Source organism: Astatotilapia calliptera, chromosome 10, assembly GCF_900246225.1.
Source record: "Astatotilapia calliptera chromosome 10, fAstCal1.2, whole genome shotgun sequence".
NCBI lineage: Eukaryota > Metazoa > Chordata > Actinopteri > Cichliformes > Cichlidae > Astatotilapia > Astatotilapia calliptera.
Genome location: NC_039311.1, coordinates 26,863,764 through 26,880,829, shown reverse-complemented (window position 1 = coordinate 26,880,829; position 17,066 = coordinate 26,863,764). Strand labels below are relative to the sequence as shown.

Genomic DNA, 17,066 nt, shown 5'->3' with positions numbered 1-17,066 from the left:
TTTTTTTTAAAGGACACACAGCACACAGTGCTGAGATATGCCATATTTTCTGCTCATAGCTTTGTGCCATTCAAACTTTTACTTTTGACATTTTGTATAGATTCAGCTAAACAAATGGGAACGAAATATGTGTTTTTTTGCCACAGGCTGTAGACAAAGTGCTTAAAGATAGTGCCTTGTCAAATTGTCTGTTATGTGTAGTCACAACTTTGGTTCACCCCTCGAGTTAGGTGCCTTTTATTTTATGCTTGAATGGCTAACAGATTAACGACTACACCCAAAGCCCATGACTTGTATGTGTCCATCCAGCGTGGTGGTCTTGGCTTTTACCTTACATGTGGTATTTTTAGCTGTGACTCTTGGATGTAATCCACCTACTGTTAGTGTCGACAGTTTGATTCATGGCGCAGCTCCTCCACGAAAGGCAGAAGTTGAAATGGCACTGAATGTCTTCCTCTTTCTCGCTCTTCCTCTCTTAATAAGGGTTAATACCCCCTTCTGCTCCCTCGAGGCAGCCCGTAATAATTAATTCAGTGATTAATATCCTGGTCTCCAATGGTAATGTCTCTGTGGAAACAGGAGAAGAAGGGAGCTTAAACGAAATGGCGACATGATAGTGGTTTTAATTGACTGCAAATCCCACTTGGATAGAACTGCAGTTATTTTGGTGCTTCCTCTTGAGAATGCAGGATGTCACATCGCAACTCATAAAATGTCAATATAAACATCCAGGCAGCCGTCTGCATCTCCGGTGTAATTGTTCCAGGTGTTTGCAGTCACTTCTGTCTCATTGCTTCAGATGGATTATCTCTATCTCTTCTGCTGAGTCATCATTGCTGAATCACCGGCGAGCTAATGAGAATGCTGTGATTGGCTTGATTAGTCCTGATTAGCTCAGACTGCGTGCATACTGATGGCAGATTTCCTGATGGCTATAGATGAGGCGTAACTTTTAATTTGAGTTGTGAATTTAGGCCAGAAGCAGAAGCTGCGTTTGAAAAAGGGGAAAAATCTGACTTTCAAGTGGTCTATATCCAAGATTTTCATTATTCCATTAGTTCAATACCAATTAGCTTTGTTATCTAGCTAACACAGTGCTGTTTTGCTGCATTGCTTATTGCTCCTGTCAGCAGTGCTTATCCGTCTATGAGGTTGATTTGTTGCACTAATTTAGCCAATTTTGGGCTATGCTGGATGCTGCATGTGCATCTGTGTAGTCATCATCTTTAGCTTCAAGGTAAAATGGTATTAATGTTTCCCGCTTTGATATTTTGGTAAAAACCTGTCCAGTTACAATTAAAATGTGCATTTGTTTCCTTAAAGGGGGGCTATTGTGCTCTTTCTTACATTCTGTAATGTATATACTGTTACAATGGTGGGAGTTTATATTAAATATTGCTCAAGTTTTAAATAATTAGACATCATCTGTGAGCCGAAAGTTCAGGCTTCAGACTGAAATACTTTGGGGGGAAGCTGATATCCTAATGTGGTTATTCCACACACAGAGCTCTGGATGTGACCACAGAAGCCTCATTTACCTGACTTTTGAGGGGCAGCCAATCAGAAGGAAGTCAAGTAAGAATAGGACGGCAACCTCCTCACTAGGAAATAATATTGGTAACTAGGTGATTGCACTGATTTTTATTTATTATTTTGCTGTCAGAACAAAGTTTTGATTGAAAGGTGATTGCAAAGTTTGCCTTGTGGGAGGCAGCCTGTCTCCAAACAATTGCAATCCAGCTTTTACAGACTGCAATCACTCTCAGACAGACAGGCAAATAACTGCAATCTCATCTATAAACAGACAGTTTGCAATAAATCAGAGTCAGTCTGTGCTAATGAGCTCAACTTGTCTGCGGCACACTCTTTAAAATAGATGACTCAACTGGTTGACAACTTGGTTGTGTTATGCTTCCATTTCTATATAAAAGGTTGCTGTGTGACTTTGTCATTTTAGGTTAAATGCAGCAAAAGCAACAATGCAGCAACAATGTTTCTATTTGTGGAGGAATGTCTGAGATAAGCTGGACTCTGAATGTAAATACTTAATGTCAATTCCTGTTTAATGGGAATTTCTGTGCATGTAGATGCAACTTATCACAGTTAATACCTGTATTATCACAAACAAATTGCATGTAATTGAAACAACTTGACCCCATTCAATCCCCATCTGAGTCCATCTTATTGTTGTTTTTGAAGGCGGCGCCTGGCTGCAGACCTGGTCGCCTTCTTTGAAGCAGCCAGAGTGAAAGTTCATTTCACACATTATTTCACATAATTGTAATCGTGTTGTGGTCTCCATCCACTGTTTTCCATTAAAGAGACTGTGGCTTTAAAGGGAGGTGAGCTAAAGCAGCCTGTGTCAGACTGGAAGTGCACCTAGATTGGTCACCAGTTTACATAGACACAGACAGCCACACCTGTAGCCAGTTTAATAATCACAGATCAAACTGACAAGGTTAGGTGTGAGTCGACTATGCTAACCCCCGCACAATTAAAGTATGTTTTGAACTTTGGATACAGATTTGGAGCTTAATGGTTTCCTTTTGAGATCATTTTTTTCACCAAATGCTTCAATTTCTTTTCCTCATGACCTTTCTGGTACTAAAATTCAGCTAAAGTGGAATTTTAATCCTCTTCAGATGGTTGTAGTTCAATACATTTTAAAAGCCTCATGAGATTAAAAAGTGTCTCAGGACAAAAGCAAATATTTGAGAAAAGACAGCGATTTAAGAAGGTTGTAAAGGCATCATTAAAATGATTTAATAGCTCCTAATATCCATAGAGTCTATACAACTAAGTAGGTGATATAAACCACAATATATGTATTCTTTTTTACAGCTAGACAGGTGTAAGATTTCATATATGGCATTTAAAATGACAAACAGAAAACAAAACATCCACCTGCGATACGACCAGGCTTTCTTCAAGGTTGACATCACAGAGCGATCCAGTGTCGGGTATTTAAAATCTCACAGATTATATTTCCCCAGGAGATAATGCTGAAGGTTTGTAATATCTTAGTTACGTGTGGCAGCACATCACCATCTTAATGAGAGCAGATCAGAAATGCCAGAGGATTAATTTACAATTAAAACATGGACCCTTTGTTATCTGTACTACGTGATAGTTTAGTTAATGTAAACAGTTTGTTAGGTTTGCATTTCCTACAAATTTCTGTTATTTTTATATATTTCATTTTATATTTTAGTGAAGAGTTCAACTGTTTTTAATCTTTCCTTTACTATTCTGATATTTTACATCTGGTTTTATCTGCTAATTATCTGCTGCTGCTTGTTTTGGTCATATTTCTTCAAATATCTTTCACTTTTAGACTAGCTGTGGCTCAGTTAGGTAGAATGGGTCATCTGCTAATCATCTACTAAGTCTACTGTTTAGTGGCTTCATACCTGGCTCTTCCAAACTGCATGTTGAAGTTTCCTTGGGGGTGATACTGAACTCCAGGTTTTCGCCTGACATGTGGGTAAATGAGGCTTGTAGTAAGAAAGCGCTCAAATATAACAGTGCTGAAACTGAGTAGTAAAGCATTTTATAGCCTTATTATGGATGTGTGTGTGTGTGTGTGTGTGTGTGTGTGTGTGTGTGTGTGTGTGTGTGTGTGTGTGTGTGTGTGTGTAATGATGCGCTCTGTTTTTCACTTTATACTAGTATAAATAATTTATATATTTTAGTCTAGCAGTTGGCTTGGAGTGATTCAAACATGATACCCACTCTCAGGGAGGCTTTTAATTAGAAAAATGTGTTGGAATTGTTATGCTTATGCTATCAGTGTTAATTAATTGTTAGTGTCTAGAAACAGAGTCTTGCACCTGAATATTAAGGTGTCTGCAAGAGAGATGTACCGGTTTCATCTAAAGTTGATTTGTTGCCTATCTGAGCAGGCTTTGTTCGCATAAACAGTCCATTTGGAGAGCAAAAGAACAGTTGTTTTCACTGAGGTTCACTGGCTGTTATGACAATTTAGGTTTTAAAAATAATTAACATTCATAAACAATGACTGGTAAAGCCTAAACCCAGATAGTAAGATATCCTGGTTATACTGGAAGCCGAGATATTCCACAGTTCCCAGAGGCTAAAGTATGAGCTCTACTACACTGCAGGTGTAACCACTAACCTTTAAGAACCCTGTGCTGTAACTTAAGCCGTAACCTGACATGCTCCTTCCTAGATATCTAACTACATGTTGCATTCAAGTAGCAGTAGTGGTTCATTTCTAGCTACTTGTAGAGATAGAAACCCTGCCGCAGCTGTTGTTGCATACTGTGATGCATGCATGGTGGGCATCGTTTGGAGTTGAATATCTTACCTGAGGTCACTTTGACATGCAGACTAGAGGAGCTCGGGATCGATCCAGTAGCTACTACATGACATGACCCTCTCTATCCCCTGAGCCACAGCTGGCCCAGATGTATTTTTGGAGCATTTCAGGCCTGTATTAGTTAGGAGCATAGCCTTCAGTACATTCGTCACCTGCAAAGGATGAGCAATAGGGCTGTGAGCCTCTGCAGTACAGGTAATATGACCTGGCGTTAATTAGTGACGAGATTTTATTTTGCAAAATTATGTTAGAGATTTAGCCGAGGACAGAACATGGGAGCAGAGACAGAGCACAAGAGTGACAATTTGTCTGCTACGAATAAGTCAAGTACCATGATCTCACCTCCAGGTGTCACCCTGGGAGCAAACTAGCACCTCCCCATTTATTTAGGCTTTGCTCAAGGTCACAACTGTCCCCATCCCTCCACAGCTTTTACTTCACCTCCTCTTCTGTTTCTTCCTCTTAACCACACATGCTGCAGAAATCCTCAAATCACACATCAAATCTGACAGAAGTTTTTCATCTTATTTTTCCCCACATCAAAGGAGGTAAAAGAGCAAAGTGGGGAATGCATCAGATGGTCAGTGATAGTAACAGAGAACGTACCATATCTAATCCTGATAAGAGATTTGCTTTGCTTTCATGTTGCTTTTATTATCTTTGCATTTTTTTTACTTAAGCGCCACGATCTCATTTTCCCCTTCAAACGTCTCATTCTGTGGCTTTAGATTGAGAAAATGAAAGTTGTTCCACGGAGAGTGACAGACTCAGTACAGTTTATTCTATATGCTGCTTGTTCCAACGGCCCTTTGAAGCTACAGTGTCTAAAATATTTAAACTCAAGTCACCTTCTTCTTCTTCTTCTTTTTACAACCACAGGATTTCATCAGATGTATTCTTGATGTCTTGAAGCATTCGCATGCTTCGTGAGATTTAGATTATTTGAAATTACAGTCAGTGGGATTGAGAAAAACACACAGTACTCGATTTTCGGGGTGAATATGAAAGAGGAGTGCTTTCTGGGGTAAATTTGTAACTTGATCTTAGATTTTCGATGTTCATCAATATGAAGATTCGTTACATAAATTGTAAAAACTAAAACTTAATCTAAAATTGTTGAGATTGTTCTCTTTTAGTATTCTTTATATCCAGGGCTTGCCAGACACTCTTTGTTTCAACACTGGAGCCAATTTCTTTTTTGTCTCCGCTTTCTTTTTCTAATACTTCCCTCATCTAGCTATCTTGTTTCCTCCACCGAACTCATACATCATTACAGTCAAGTTCTCTCCAAGGTTTTTCAAGCACTTTTCCTTCTTTGCAACCTTCCCTTGTAATGAACACACTCTTCTTTCACTAACTGCAAACAGTATAGCGCTTTTGGCCTTTTTCATTAATCTCAATTCCTGAGGAAGTTAATTTGACAAGGTTTCAGTTTTCTGGCTTTTTATTTGCCTTGTATGTACAGAAGCTCCTGTATACACAAACTAATTCACATGCAGATGGTGCAAAGGTCTGTAAACCATTATAAATTGGACTGGGACACTCAACCAACCGAGTAAAGCAGGCGCTGGTGTCCAATAACTATTAAAAACAAATCAATGAGCCACACCATCGCACTAGGTTCCTTCATTATGATGATAAACACGGACATTACAGTTCATTTTCTCACATACGCTGTCCTGTTACTGTAAACACTCAGGGCACCAAATTTAATATTAATCCACTGCAGGAAATGGTCCCAAACAGCAGCACTATTTAATATTGTTTGTGTGGTGTTTAACATCAACATTGCTCAGCTGCTGGAGTAAATTACTGACGTTAGTTGTTGACAAATACTACAAACATGATATTTTGATTTATATCGGAAACTGGGATGTGCTGCAATAAATGCCATGTAAATAAGGCTGCTACGAATAAATGAATTAGTATTAACTAAAACAAAAACAATGCACGCAAGAAATAGAGTGGTTAGTAGTGACTTTTCATCTGGTGTCCACCTAAAAATCTGGAAATTCACATGTGGAAATTCATGCCATGAAGCTCTCGGTGCACAGTATTTATGCTGATGTTAATGACAGTGGAGATTTGGAAGGGTGGAGTTAGTGAGTGAGCAGTGTTGGTGACTTTTAGACACTTTTTCAGGACTCCGAGACCCCGCTCTATGATGTTACGTGGTCTGTCACGAGGGGAGCAATTTATTACAGCACCACGCTCGACTTCTTGATCTATTTAGGACTCATTCTTTCAGAAAGGTTTGTTAAGGCATGGCTAGTGTCTGATTTGATACACCTGTGAGATGCCCCACAGTAATTCTGTCCATATAGTGTGGTAAGCAGTGAAAAATGAGGTTAGAGAAATCCATATGAAAAAAAATGCATGATTTTCAACTCTTGAATCTGCATGATGTCAGAGAAAGAGGATATACCCGCCCACTTGTGGTTTACTAGGGTGAACCAATCAGAAGGCAGTTATCATAAAAGAGGAGGAGTTACAACTGATGTTTTACACAGTTAATCCGAATTATTTTGATCTATGAATTACGTGGAGCCCACAAATCAAAATATGGAGTAAAAATGAACACTTGTGTAAACTGCATCACGCATCTTATTAGAGGTGATGGGAAGGTGAGAGTGCTTATTTTGAAACGCTTCTATATAATTTTTAATGTGTCACCTGGATTCTAGCATCGCTTAAAGGACAATAGAGCAAAAACGAAACCACCGGAAGCGCTAACGTGACCTGAAAATTACCCAGACTCCCAGCGCAGGGCTTTTCTCACCCCACTCCCCCACTCCCTCTGTTTACTGCAGGCCCATCAAGACACAGCAGTGTGTCACAGTGGATCAAAGTCAGCGGTATCAGCCAGCAAACACACAGCACAGACAGTCGGAAGGGATGGCAAAGAGACTCTCCTCTGCTCCCATTATTACTCTCCCACAATCCACTGCTGATTCTATATAAATAAAGCAAGGACGGGGAAAATGGAGAGGCTCTGACACAGGGAACGAAGGGATTTTAGCGGCTGGGGAAAGAAAATAAAAGGAGACGATAGACATGAGAGGATAGGACTCACCGATGCATCTTCATGCACGCCCTCCACCTCTTAAGGCGTTATTTTACAGTTAAATACTCCGTGCTCAAATATACTCCCAAGGAGAGAGGAGACGAAGAGACGGAAGTCATTTGTATTCAAATCCAGAGCTAATACGTCAATAAGTCTATTTCATGGGCAAAGACTCCTCTGTGTGTATGTGTGTGTGTGTGGAGGAGACATGCTCCACTGCAGCACTTCTCAATTGGAAGCTGCCTTAGCTGCTACAGGCACTTTCATCCGTTCAGACTGAGAAAATGGAGGTTTCCTCAGTGATTCTTTGGTCGGGGTGACGGCTCTGCAGAACTCGTCGAGTAGAAGCACAAAGTGTTTGTTCAGAAGGTTTCTTAGCAGTGCTGATAGTCACGCTTCTTTCAGACGGGCCATAAGGGAACATTAGAAGAGGGTTTCTCATTAGGTGCCTACAGTATGTGGAGTCAGTCGAGGGAAAGGATGCTATCTATTTGTATACTGTGGCTTTTGTGTATTGGGAGCAATGGAATATAGCCAGATCGCAATAAGACACAGTGAAATACCAGCCAAGAACACACTGACTGTTGCAGATGCCTGTCTCCTCCCTTCCTCATATCCCCATCTCTCTCTCTCTCCATCTGACACGGAGGCCTGAGGGTTTTGTATCCGCTGCTGTTTGATTTGCACCGAGGGGAGATCTTGTTTGTTCTCCTCAATGCAGCATTTATGGTTTAAGATTCTCCTCACGACCTTCCGCTGCTCCTGAGCAGCGAGCTATCTGTCTGCCCCGAGTGAAAAAACAAGAAAAGAGCAGTGCTGCCGCCGCTATGCCGGCCGGGGGACCTGCAGCTCTTCTCATCCTGCCAGTAAACAAAAAGAGGGGTTGGGTAAGAAGGGACAAAAGTAGCCTGTACCTTTCTCTTTATCAAAGCTGGTCAACAGAAGCATGTGGGATTTTTTATTTTGTATTTTTTGTGAGGCATTAATGAGAGGTAAATAAAGCTCTGGCAGCTTTGAGTGTTGTCAGAGCTCCACCTTGTGGTATTACATTAGCATTGTTGGTTCCATGCTTTACTCATATCTCATTCTGTCTAATCTTTCACTATTGTTATACCACTGACTGTCTTCTGTCTTTTTATCTCACTCTTTTCCCTTTTTTTATCCTAATTTGACCTCCAATTATCATTCTCCTGCTCTACTTTCTTGCAACTTTCCTTCCCTCTTATTTTCATCCTGCCCGTCCTCGCCATAATCCATCCAATCTGTTCCTGCGCTATTCTTCGTCCTCCCTCCTTTCTATCTTTAAGATCGTTATCGGGACGAATCGTAGGAGGAGTGTGGTGGTTCTTCACTCTCATCATCATCTCGTCCTACACGGCCAACCTGGCCGCCTTTCTCACTGTGGAGAGGATGGTTTCTCCCATTGAGAGTGCAGAGGATCTGGCCAAACAGACCGACATTGCCTATGGCACATTAGACTCTGGCTCAACCAAAGAGTTCTTCAGGGTGAGTTGGTGTTACCAGAGTTAGTGACCTACTTTCAGACAGGTATGGGACCCTGTGAAGGCCTACAATCTTTGACACTCACACACGCTCAAAAGCAAAGACTCATCAAAATATTGTTTTCTTCTAGTCCCTATTATACCTTGTCAAGGTATGTTACTCCAGTGATTCCCAACCAGGAGGTATTTCTGCTAGGAAGACAAGCTTGGGAACTGAAATTACAGTCAATGTAATGACTGAGTAGACCCAAACTTGTTTGAGTAGAAAAGTTGAAAGTAAATGGACTTTTCTACTCTCCCAGAGTACTCAAAGCGCTCTATAAAACACATTCACACAAGTACTGTCTTCTATGCTTTTAAGTGCACACTAACATTCACATACATTCACACTCCGATGGATGCATCGGAGAGCAAATTGGGGTTAATATCTTGCCCATGCAGACTAGGGGGAGCCAGGGAACCACCAACCTTCCGATTAGCAGATGACCTGCTCCACCTCCTGAGCTGCAGCCACCCCATAAGTTGGTTAAAGCATTAGAAATAAGACTGAAATTGGAAATAAAATAAAGACATTTAAAATTAAGTTTTCATAAATGAAAAAAAGTATGACAGCATTTAAAGGTATTAGTTGCCTTTCAGCTGCTCAGCGAGCAGTTCAAAATGTTGGCTGAAAGTAAACAAGCTTTTTTAGTTTTCCAATTTTGGATGAACGGATGAAATAATAAACTAGAATTGTGGCTAAAAATTGTAAATAATTGACTATGTGGCTTGTACTTGAAATTTATAGCTAAAATTCTGTAAAAAAGTATTCACACCCATAACTATATTAGATTAATATTTGAGATGGTAAACTAAAATATAAATATGTATTGTCTAATAAATTATTAAATAAAGGTGCTGTTAGAATTTCAATTAGATTGCAAAGAAAATTAAAGACCTAGCTGGTTAAAATTATAACTAAAGAGCTGGATAGTATAGTTACCAATTATCCATCCATCCATCCATCCTCATCCGCTTTGTCCGGGGCCGGGTCGCGGGGGCAGCAGCCTAAGCAAAGAGGCCCAGACCTCCCTCCCTCTCCCCAGCCACCTCCTCCAGCTTATCCGGGGGAATACCAAGTTACCAATTAGACTGTTGATAAAAGTTTTGATTAACGGTTGAAATAGCAAGCTAAAAGCTAAACGAGTAGAACATTAACTGAAATTTGTAGTGTTTGTTAGCCACCATTGTAGATAAACAAAAAAGTCACAAAAACATTTTTAAAATGGGCACCTAAATAAAAGCTGGAAATTATTTTTATATTACTATTATTATTATAAGTTGAAATAGCTAGCTAAAAGCATGGCTAGCAATTGAAATGGTTTACTAGATATACTAGATAAACAGATAAAATAACAAGGTAAATTATAAATAGTAAATATTAAATAAATTAAAATGGTGGCTATTAGTTTGGGTTTTAATAACGTATGTAGACAAAAATATAAGCATAATAAACGCAGCTAAAAAAATTTACTTAGAAATGAGAGTAAAAAGTTGGAAATTTGTTAGCTAATTATGTTAGCTAATTATTACCTAGCTTTGAGAACAGTTTGCGAAAATATAAACAATAGATCATCATCATCATTGATCATCAGTGATAATGTTCACTAGAAGCAGTTATAAAAGTTAGCTAACAGTTCTGTTTGTTCTTAAGAATATGATTAAAGATATGAAATGGGCTGCTAGCTGTTTATCACGCTGTACTAAAACTGTAAATCATTAGTTAAGAGTGTGGCTAGCAGTTAAAATTATTTAGCTAAAAGTTTTTTAACAGTTAGAATTTTGCATTAAGAGTAATAATATTTCATTTTAAAATCGTACTCCCCTCAGAGACGTAGATCATGGGAATAACGGCACCTAATTATTTGTTGTTGGTATAGCTGGAACTACTGTTTCTTTATCTGTGAGTGTGGTATTCAGGAAGGATTGCCTTGAACCATCTTATTTATTTATAGTAAAGACTTCAGACCCAACAGGATACAAAAGAGTACCAAAGACACTGGGGGCTGGGAAAGATGATAACAAGGCTAAACTGCCACTGAAAGTAGTCAAGAATTCAGTTTAAAATGAGTTTATATGAACACGCTTGAATATGAGAAGTGTTGGTGGCTGGTTCCATCTGACAGGGCTTTAGAGTATACCAGTTGAAAAGGGTTGGGAACCATTGGTCTATACAACTGCCGGTATTGTTATTTGACTTTTTTGCAGTAAAATGTTTCAAAGCTGATAAACAAAATGTAAATTGTTGAACTGATGCACCATGTTTTCTCTATTTTGTATTGTATGTGGACATGCTTTCTCTGTCACTCACACATCATCTACCTTTGAACCTCCAAACCCTTCCAAACCCCACAGCGGTCCAAAATTGCTGTTTATGAGAAGATGTGGGGATACATGAAGTCTGCTGAGCCCACAGTCTTCACCAAGACCACGGCCGAGGGTGTGGCGCGGGTCCGCAAGTCCAAAGGAAAATACGCCTTCCTGTTGGAGTCCACTATGAATGAGTACACAGAGCAGCGCAAGCCCTGCGACACAATGAAAGTCGGGGGCAACTTGGACTCCAAGGGCTATGGAGTAGCCACACCCAAGGGTTCACAGTTAAGGTGGGTGGAATAGTGTAACAATATGTTCTACGTGTTGTTATGGTATTCCACCTTCCCTGGTGTGCCGCCTTTTCTATCTCTATCTGCCTCCACATACTGCTTAGTGTTGGTGGGTGGGGCGTTTTATGTGTTTGTTTGAGGGCACAAGTAGCCGCTTAGTGACATCTGTGTTTGTTGCATGCATGTGGGGCTTCATTGTGGGTGGTTTTTATTCACTTTTTTTGTCTTTACAGCTCTCCACAACAGGTAAATGTATGTGCTTGTGCTTGCTGTTTGGGCAAAGACATGTTGGAATGGCATGCTCTGGAAGCTCTCATCTGAAAATGTCTCATTTAGAAGATAATCTGCATTTTATATACAAAATGTAATTGCTCTGAGATATTTAGCTAATGCTACTTCAGTGTTCCTTCACGGTTGACTGGTTCTTTATTTTCAACTAAGTGACTGAAATAGTGCTTTGGGAGCCATTTGAAAGCTCAGCCCTGGGTAACTCTGCCAGACTCTGTCACAGCCTCCCGCTCATAGTGGAATTTACAGACCTGCCACAGAATACAGTGGCATTACAGTGGGGAGTTGCAATTTCAATCCACACACTCATCGATCAAAGCCCTCCAGCAAGGTCTCACTGAGGGGAAAGGATAAATATACTAAAGGCAAAACTGCACAGGGGTGTGAATGAAATTGCATTCACTTTAATTTATTCCTGTGGAGGTATAAGAACACATATTTGAAAACTAGAGATGGACCAATCCGATATTACGTATCGGTATCGGTCCGATACTGACCTAAATTACTGGATCGGATATCGGAGAAAAATAAAAAATGTAATCCGATCCATTAAATATCACGAAAGCACCTCACAAAACTTGCAACACGCCGTAACTCACCTCAGAACGTTAGCACGTCGGAGCAGTATGCATCACGTGATAGAGCGGCTGTGGCATGCCGACCTGTCGGTGGTCTGGATAGCATTTGGAGCTTCGCTAGCAACCCGGCATTTCATCTCCGACAAAGTTATCCCGAGAGAAGTAAAGCAAGTGTGTAAGTCCATCTCTGAATGTTTGTAAAGCATTCCTGCGTTAAGCTTAACAAACGACTGCCTCTTCTTGCTGCTACTTCAATCATGAAACTGCTTAACGATCAGCTGATCGGCTTTTCTGTCGCGAGTCCGTGTCTCTAGTTTGCTTTTGGCCCACTTTGCACCAGAAAGAGGAAACCAGCGGCTGAACAACAGCAGCACGTTTAAGCTTGATCAGCTGTTGTTAGAATGTATTTAATCTTACTTTCTACTCCAGGATCTTTTTCTATGTAGCTGACGGCTGGTAACTGTGCAGGGGCGGATCTAGCAAAGTTTAGCCAGGGGGGCCGATAGGGCATTAACTGGGAAAAGGGGGCACAAAGACATACTTTTCTTTCTTATTCTCATTTAAAATGTCTAGCTTTTAATAAATAATTATCTGACACCCAAAGTTTTAATTTGATGCAAAATGAATAGAAGTCCATTACTGTATATAGTAACTATTAAGTCTAATATATACACCCTAGTAAGCTATAGTACTTTTTCCTTTGGGAAGGTACCATCTGTGCAGTCTGCAATTCTGTTGAAGAAAGATGTTGAATCTATTTAATATTTCTTGAAAAATAATTGATTTCTGTGCATTTTTTTTCACACTGCATCAAATTAAGGTTGATTACGTCGATTAAGCATCATGAGGGGTGGTTCCCTATTTTTTATTTATTTATTTTTGTTGTTGCTGGGAGTTGGAACCCTATTAGTTAGGTTGCTTAATATTTACGCTAAGTACTCTTTAAAATACCAGAATAGGGAGGATGGTGTAGGTTTAAGTTTATTAGATTGATCAGTATTGCTGAACTATGAAATATTTTTTTTTGCATACAGGTATAACAGAATAGCTTTAGTGTAGTTGTTGTTTTAAACTTGAGTATGAACTTATACAAAATGCAGCAAGATATTTAAAAAACAGTTTTGTTGATTAAAAAACACTATATCGGATTCACATCGGTATCGGCAGATATCCAAATTTATGATATCGGTATCGGTATCGGACATAAAAAAGTGGTATCGTGCCATCTCTATTGAAAACCAGGGAGAGCACTTTAAGCAATAGTACTGAAATAACCCGTTTTAGAGCTTTGCTATCAATTATTAGCAGTAGATAACTGCTGTTTGAACCCACAAAAGAGTTACAATTTTTGCCAATTCGTATACATAGACTCCAATATTGTGAAAGTTTAATTCTCCTATACCTCACCTCCCTCACATTTTTAGATCTTTCTACTTATTCTTAATTCATGTCATGTGTCCTGTGGGTAAAATCCAGCTGATGTCTTTTTTTTTTGAGGGGGGGGGGTCCTTTATTTGTTTTTTTATGAGGTGTATTTTATACCTAAATTAAAATTGTTTAACTTCTATTCACTCAGGATAATTTGACATCAGTTCATCTCGTAAATAATTTCCCCCAGGGATCAATAAAGTATTCTGATTCTGATTCTGATTCTGATATGCATGCAGCAGAAAAAATTTGCTTCATGTTTGGTTTATATGCAAGATTTGACTTTCTAGCAAACTATTGTTTGCATTCAGTAACTGTTTAATCTTGTCCTCTTACATATTAGAGCAGAACTGAGAGAGAACAGTAAGAATATCAAACAAAGCTTTGTGCCCTGTTAGCGATTTGAACTCCAGACCGCCTGCTCTGGGGATTTTTTGTCAACATAGTTTAAGTCTATGTCCGCAAATATATGGATATTACTGAAAACTGGACTTTTTTCCATTTGGATTTGACAAAAAAGATTAATGTCAAGGGCATGCCAAAGCAACAGATGGCAATATAACCCCAACTATAGAGAGATTTTGGCCAATCGAAAGCCTCCAAACAGTGGCACAGCACCCAGTCTGATGTGAAAAAGGTGACCTTGTCCACACGTAAATGCAGAAATTGAGTTTTTGAAAGCTCTGCCTTTGATGATCTAAAATATCTTTTGTCCCCGTAGTTGTTTTCTGTAAATTCCTCTGGTCACAAAACCTAAAGTAGGGTTTCTATCATTTGTTTGCAGCCAGGCTGGTGCCAGTTTTCAGCCACTGCTTTGACCAGGAAGAGTGCCTAACAGATCAGGGTAGTCCTCCCTCCCAGGCCTCTGTTTTGTTGTTTTGAGGATTATCATCTTCTGTCAGTCACTTTTCCGGATATCAGCGAGGAAACACACCAGCGACATCAAGAGCTGGCAACATTGCTGGTCAAGGCTGTGATTTCATATGGCTCCGAACTGGGATATGAGCTCTGTTGCCTTTTGTTTCTGACTGCTTCTATTTATTTTTGTTCGAAATATTACAAATAAATTAAAAGGATCAAAATGCATGCTGGAGCAAATCTCTCTCTCCTTCACAATTTTGCTGCCCTGTCATCAGATATCACTATAGCAGCCTTAAAAAGAAGCCATGAAATTGCTACACGCACTTATTTAAAGAAAGCTTTTCATGGACATTTTTTTCATGCCAATCATGATTTTCCAGAGCAGCTTAATGCTCAGCAATCCTGTGAGCTTTGAATTGGCAGCCATACCTATACTATATGCATGTGTAATCAGGTCTAAATTATTTATAGGTCTAGAGCTAACTAACTAACTAACTGGTGCCAGATTTTTATTTTTTATTTTGCTGGCAATGCTGATGGCCAACAATTTAAGTGCCAAAATGTAGCACGCTTTTGTACCAGTGATTACTTGTTTTATATATTTTTTCATTTTTGTATTAAGAAACAGTGTACAAAAGGATTATCTACCATACGTATAATTCAGTCACCATGTCTGATTAAAATTAATTAAAGGTATTATGCCTGTTTAAAACAAAGGAAAATACTTTTTACCATTAAACTGAGATTGCAAATCCGGTTAATTTAAATCCCATTTATCTGAATAATTATAAAATGTCTTTAAGATGTAGAACATATAAAATGTATCATATTAATCAGATCTAGATTAGCAGTGGTCTCAGTTGACAACACTAGAGAAATTCATGTTAAAATTCAAAATAGACTGAAATTTTCAGAGCTAGGATAGGTTAAATATTTTTGCTTAGCAGCATGTTGCTAGTGTAGCCCACAACTTGTGTTCTGGATATTTTTTCTTTTTTTCTCATTTATATAATTAATTATATAATTAATCATCTTGTACCCTTTTAGATTTGTATTATACTGGAACTTTTACTCACATGTGGCATCTGTTTGCAATATTTAAAAAAAATTAAACTTTATAGAAAGTTTTTAAAAATATATATATTTTTAGCTCTAGCTGGCTAGGGTATGCTAATGCTAATGCTACAACAAAGAGTTGTCTGGGAATTGCTAATTGAACTTTTTTCTAGATTATGGTGGTAAAGGTAAAAGTGGGGCCAATACTCACATGAGTACCAAATTATTCTCTGGGAAACATGAGTGTCTGATTAAAGTGCAATCTTACACATCTAGAGGTTTTATGAGCTCTAGCTTGCTAGCTCATGCTAATTAATTAAAATGGCTTGGCTAAAAACAAATAGACTACATTACTGTAACATAAGGAGCTTATTTATTGATATCATTTCACTTTGAGGGAGAGAGATTTTGACTCAGGGTGTGTTTGGGTTCTCGAATGGGATTAATGCACTTTTCCACCCTTGTCCCTCTCTTACTGCTACTCCTCCCTTTCCTCTCCCCCCTCTCTTCCTTCCCTCCCAAATTGGACAGCATACTCACGCCCTCTCACCAAATATGTTTTATCGTTTTCAAGAAGTGCAGTAAACCTGGCAGTGTTAAAACTCAATGAACAAGGCCTGTTGGACAAATTGAAAAACAAGTGGTGGTACGACAAAGGAGAGTGTGGCAGCGGAGGCGGTGGCGAGAAGGTTAGCCGCTATGACGCTATGCCCATGTGACCTTGATGTGGGTAAAAAAAAAAAAAGAGAGATGTGTTTTTGTTGGTAACAGGAGCATCTGCCGGGTCGATCTCTACAGTTACGCAGAAGATTTGGAAACTGCGACTTCTAATCTAGAGTGGAGAGCAAGTACTGTGGAAGCAGAAATATTTGCCGTACTGTTTATGTAGCGGTCTATTATAATTATAAATTAACACCAAAATAAGTATTTTGGAATATGATTGCAGCCCGGTTTGGGATGTTTTAGTGAGGGTAAAAGAGCCAATAGTTTTGGTTTGACAGTACTAGCCTCCAGGGTTATTCTGACAAAGGTCCCGGCAGTATGTGCCCGTTCCAGAAAAGCGATGCAGCCGGGGCTCCACGTATATGTGTCTGTTAGCTCTGCCCCTTCCCCCTTTAACATCCCCCGATAAACCCGACCCTTTAAAACACATAAATGAGCAAAGAGACACGTAGCATAAGTGGGGCCCCTTACTGGCTTCGTCACTTTGTACTGAAGAGTACTGAGCTGCTCTTGTTGGGCTTCTTCTGATTGAATAACATAAAATAACATGTCCTATGATGTTATTTATGTTATTTTCCCCACCCT

The 17,066-nt window shown here is 39.3% G+C and overlaps 1 protein-coding gene across 5 annotated transcripts in view; it reads left to right on the top strand.

Annotated features, from left to right (window-relative positions):
* The window catches only part of gria4b (glutamate receptor, ionotropic, AMPA 4b), a 159,111-nt gene that overhangs the window by 134,818 nt on the left and 7,227 nt on the right, over positions 1 to 17,066 (top strand). For 3 of the 5 annotated variants that reach the window (XR_003273643.1, XM_026182432.1, XM_026182435.1), the window contains exons 12-14: positions 8,711 to 8,909; positions 11,300 to 11,547; positions 16,333 to 16,447. Coding sequence is in view for 3 of the 5 variants with exons in the window: in XM_026182432.1 (XP_026038217.1) it covers positions 8,711 to 8,909; positions 11,300 to 11,547; positions 16,333 to 16,447 (562 nt within the window). In the remaining 2 variants the exon portion in view is untranslated. The remainder of the gene's footprint in view (positions 1 to 8,710; positions 8,910 to 11,299; positions 11,548 to 16,332; positions 16,448 to 17,066) is intronic. The other 2 variants (XR_003273644.1, XM_026182433.1) reach the window with 1 other exon arrangement.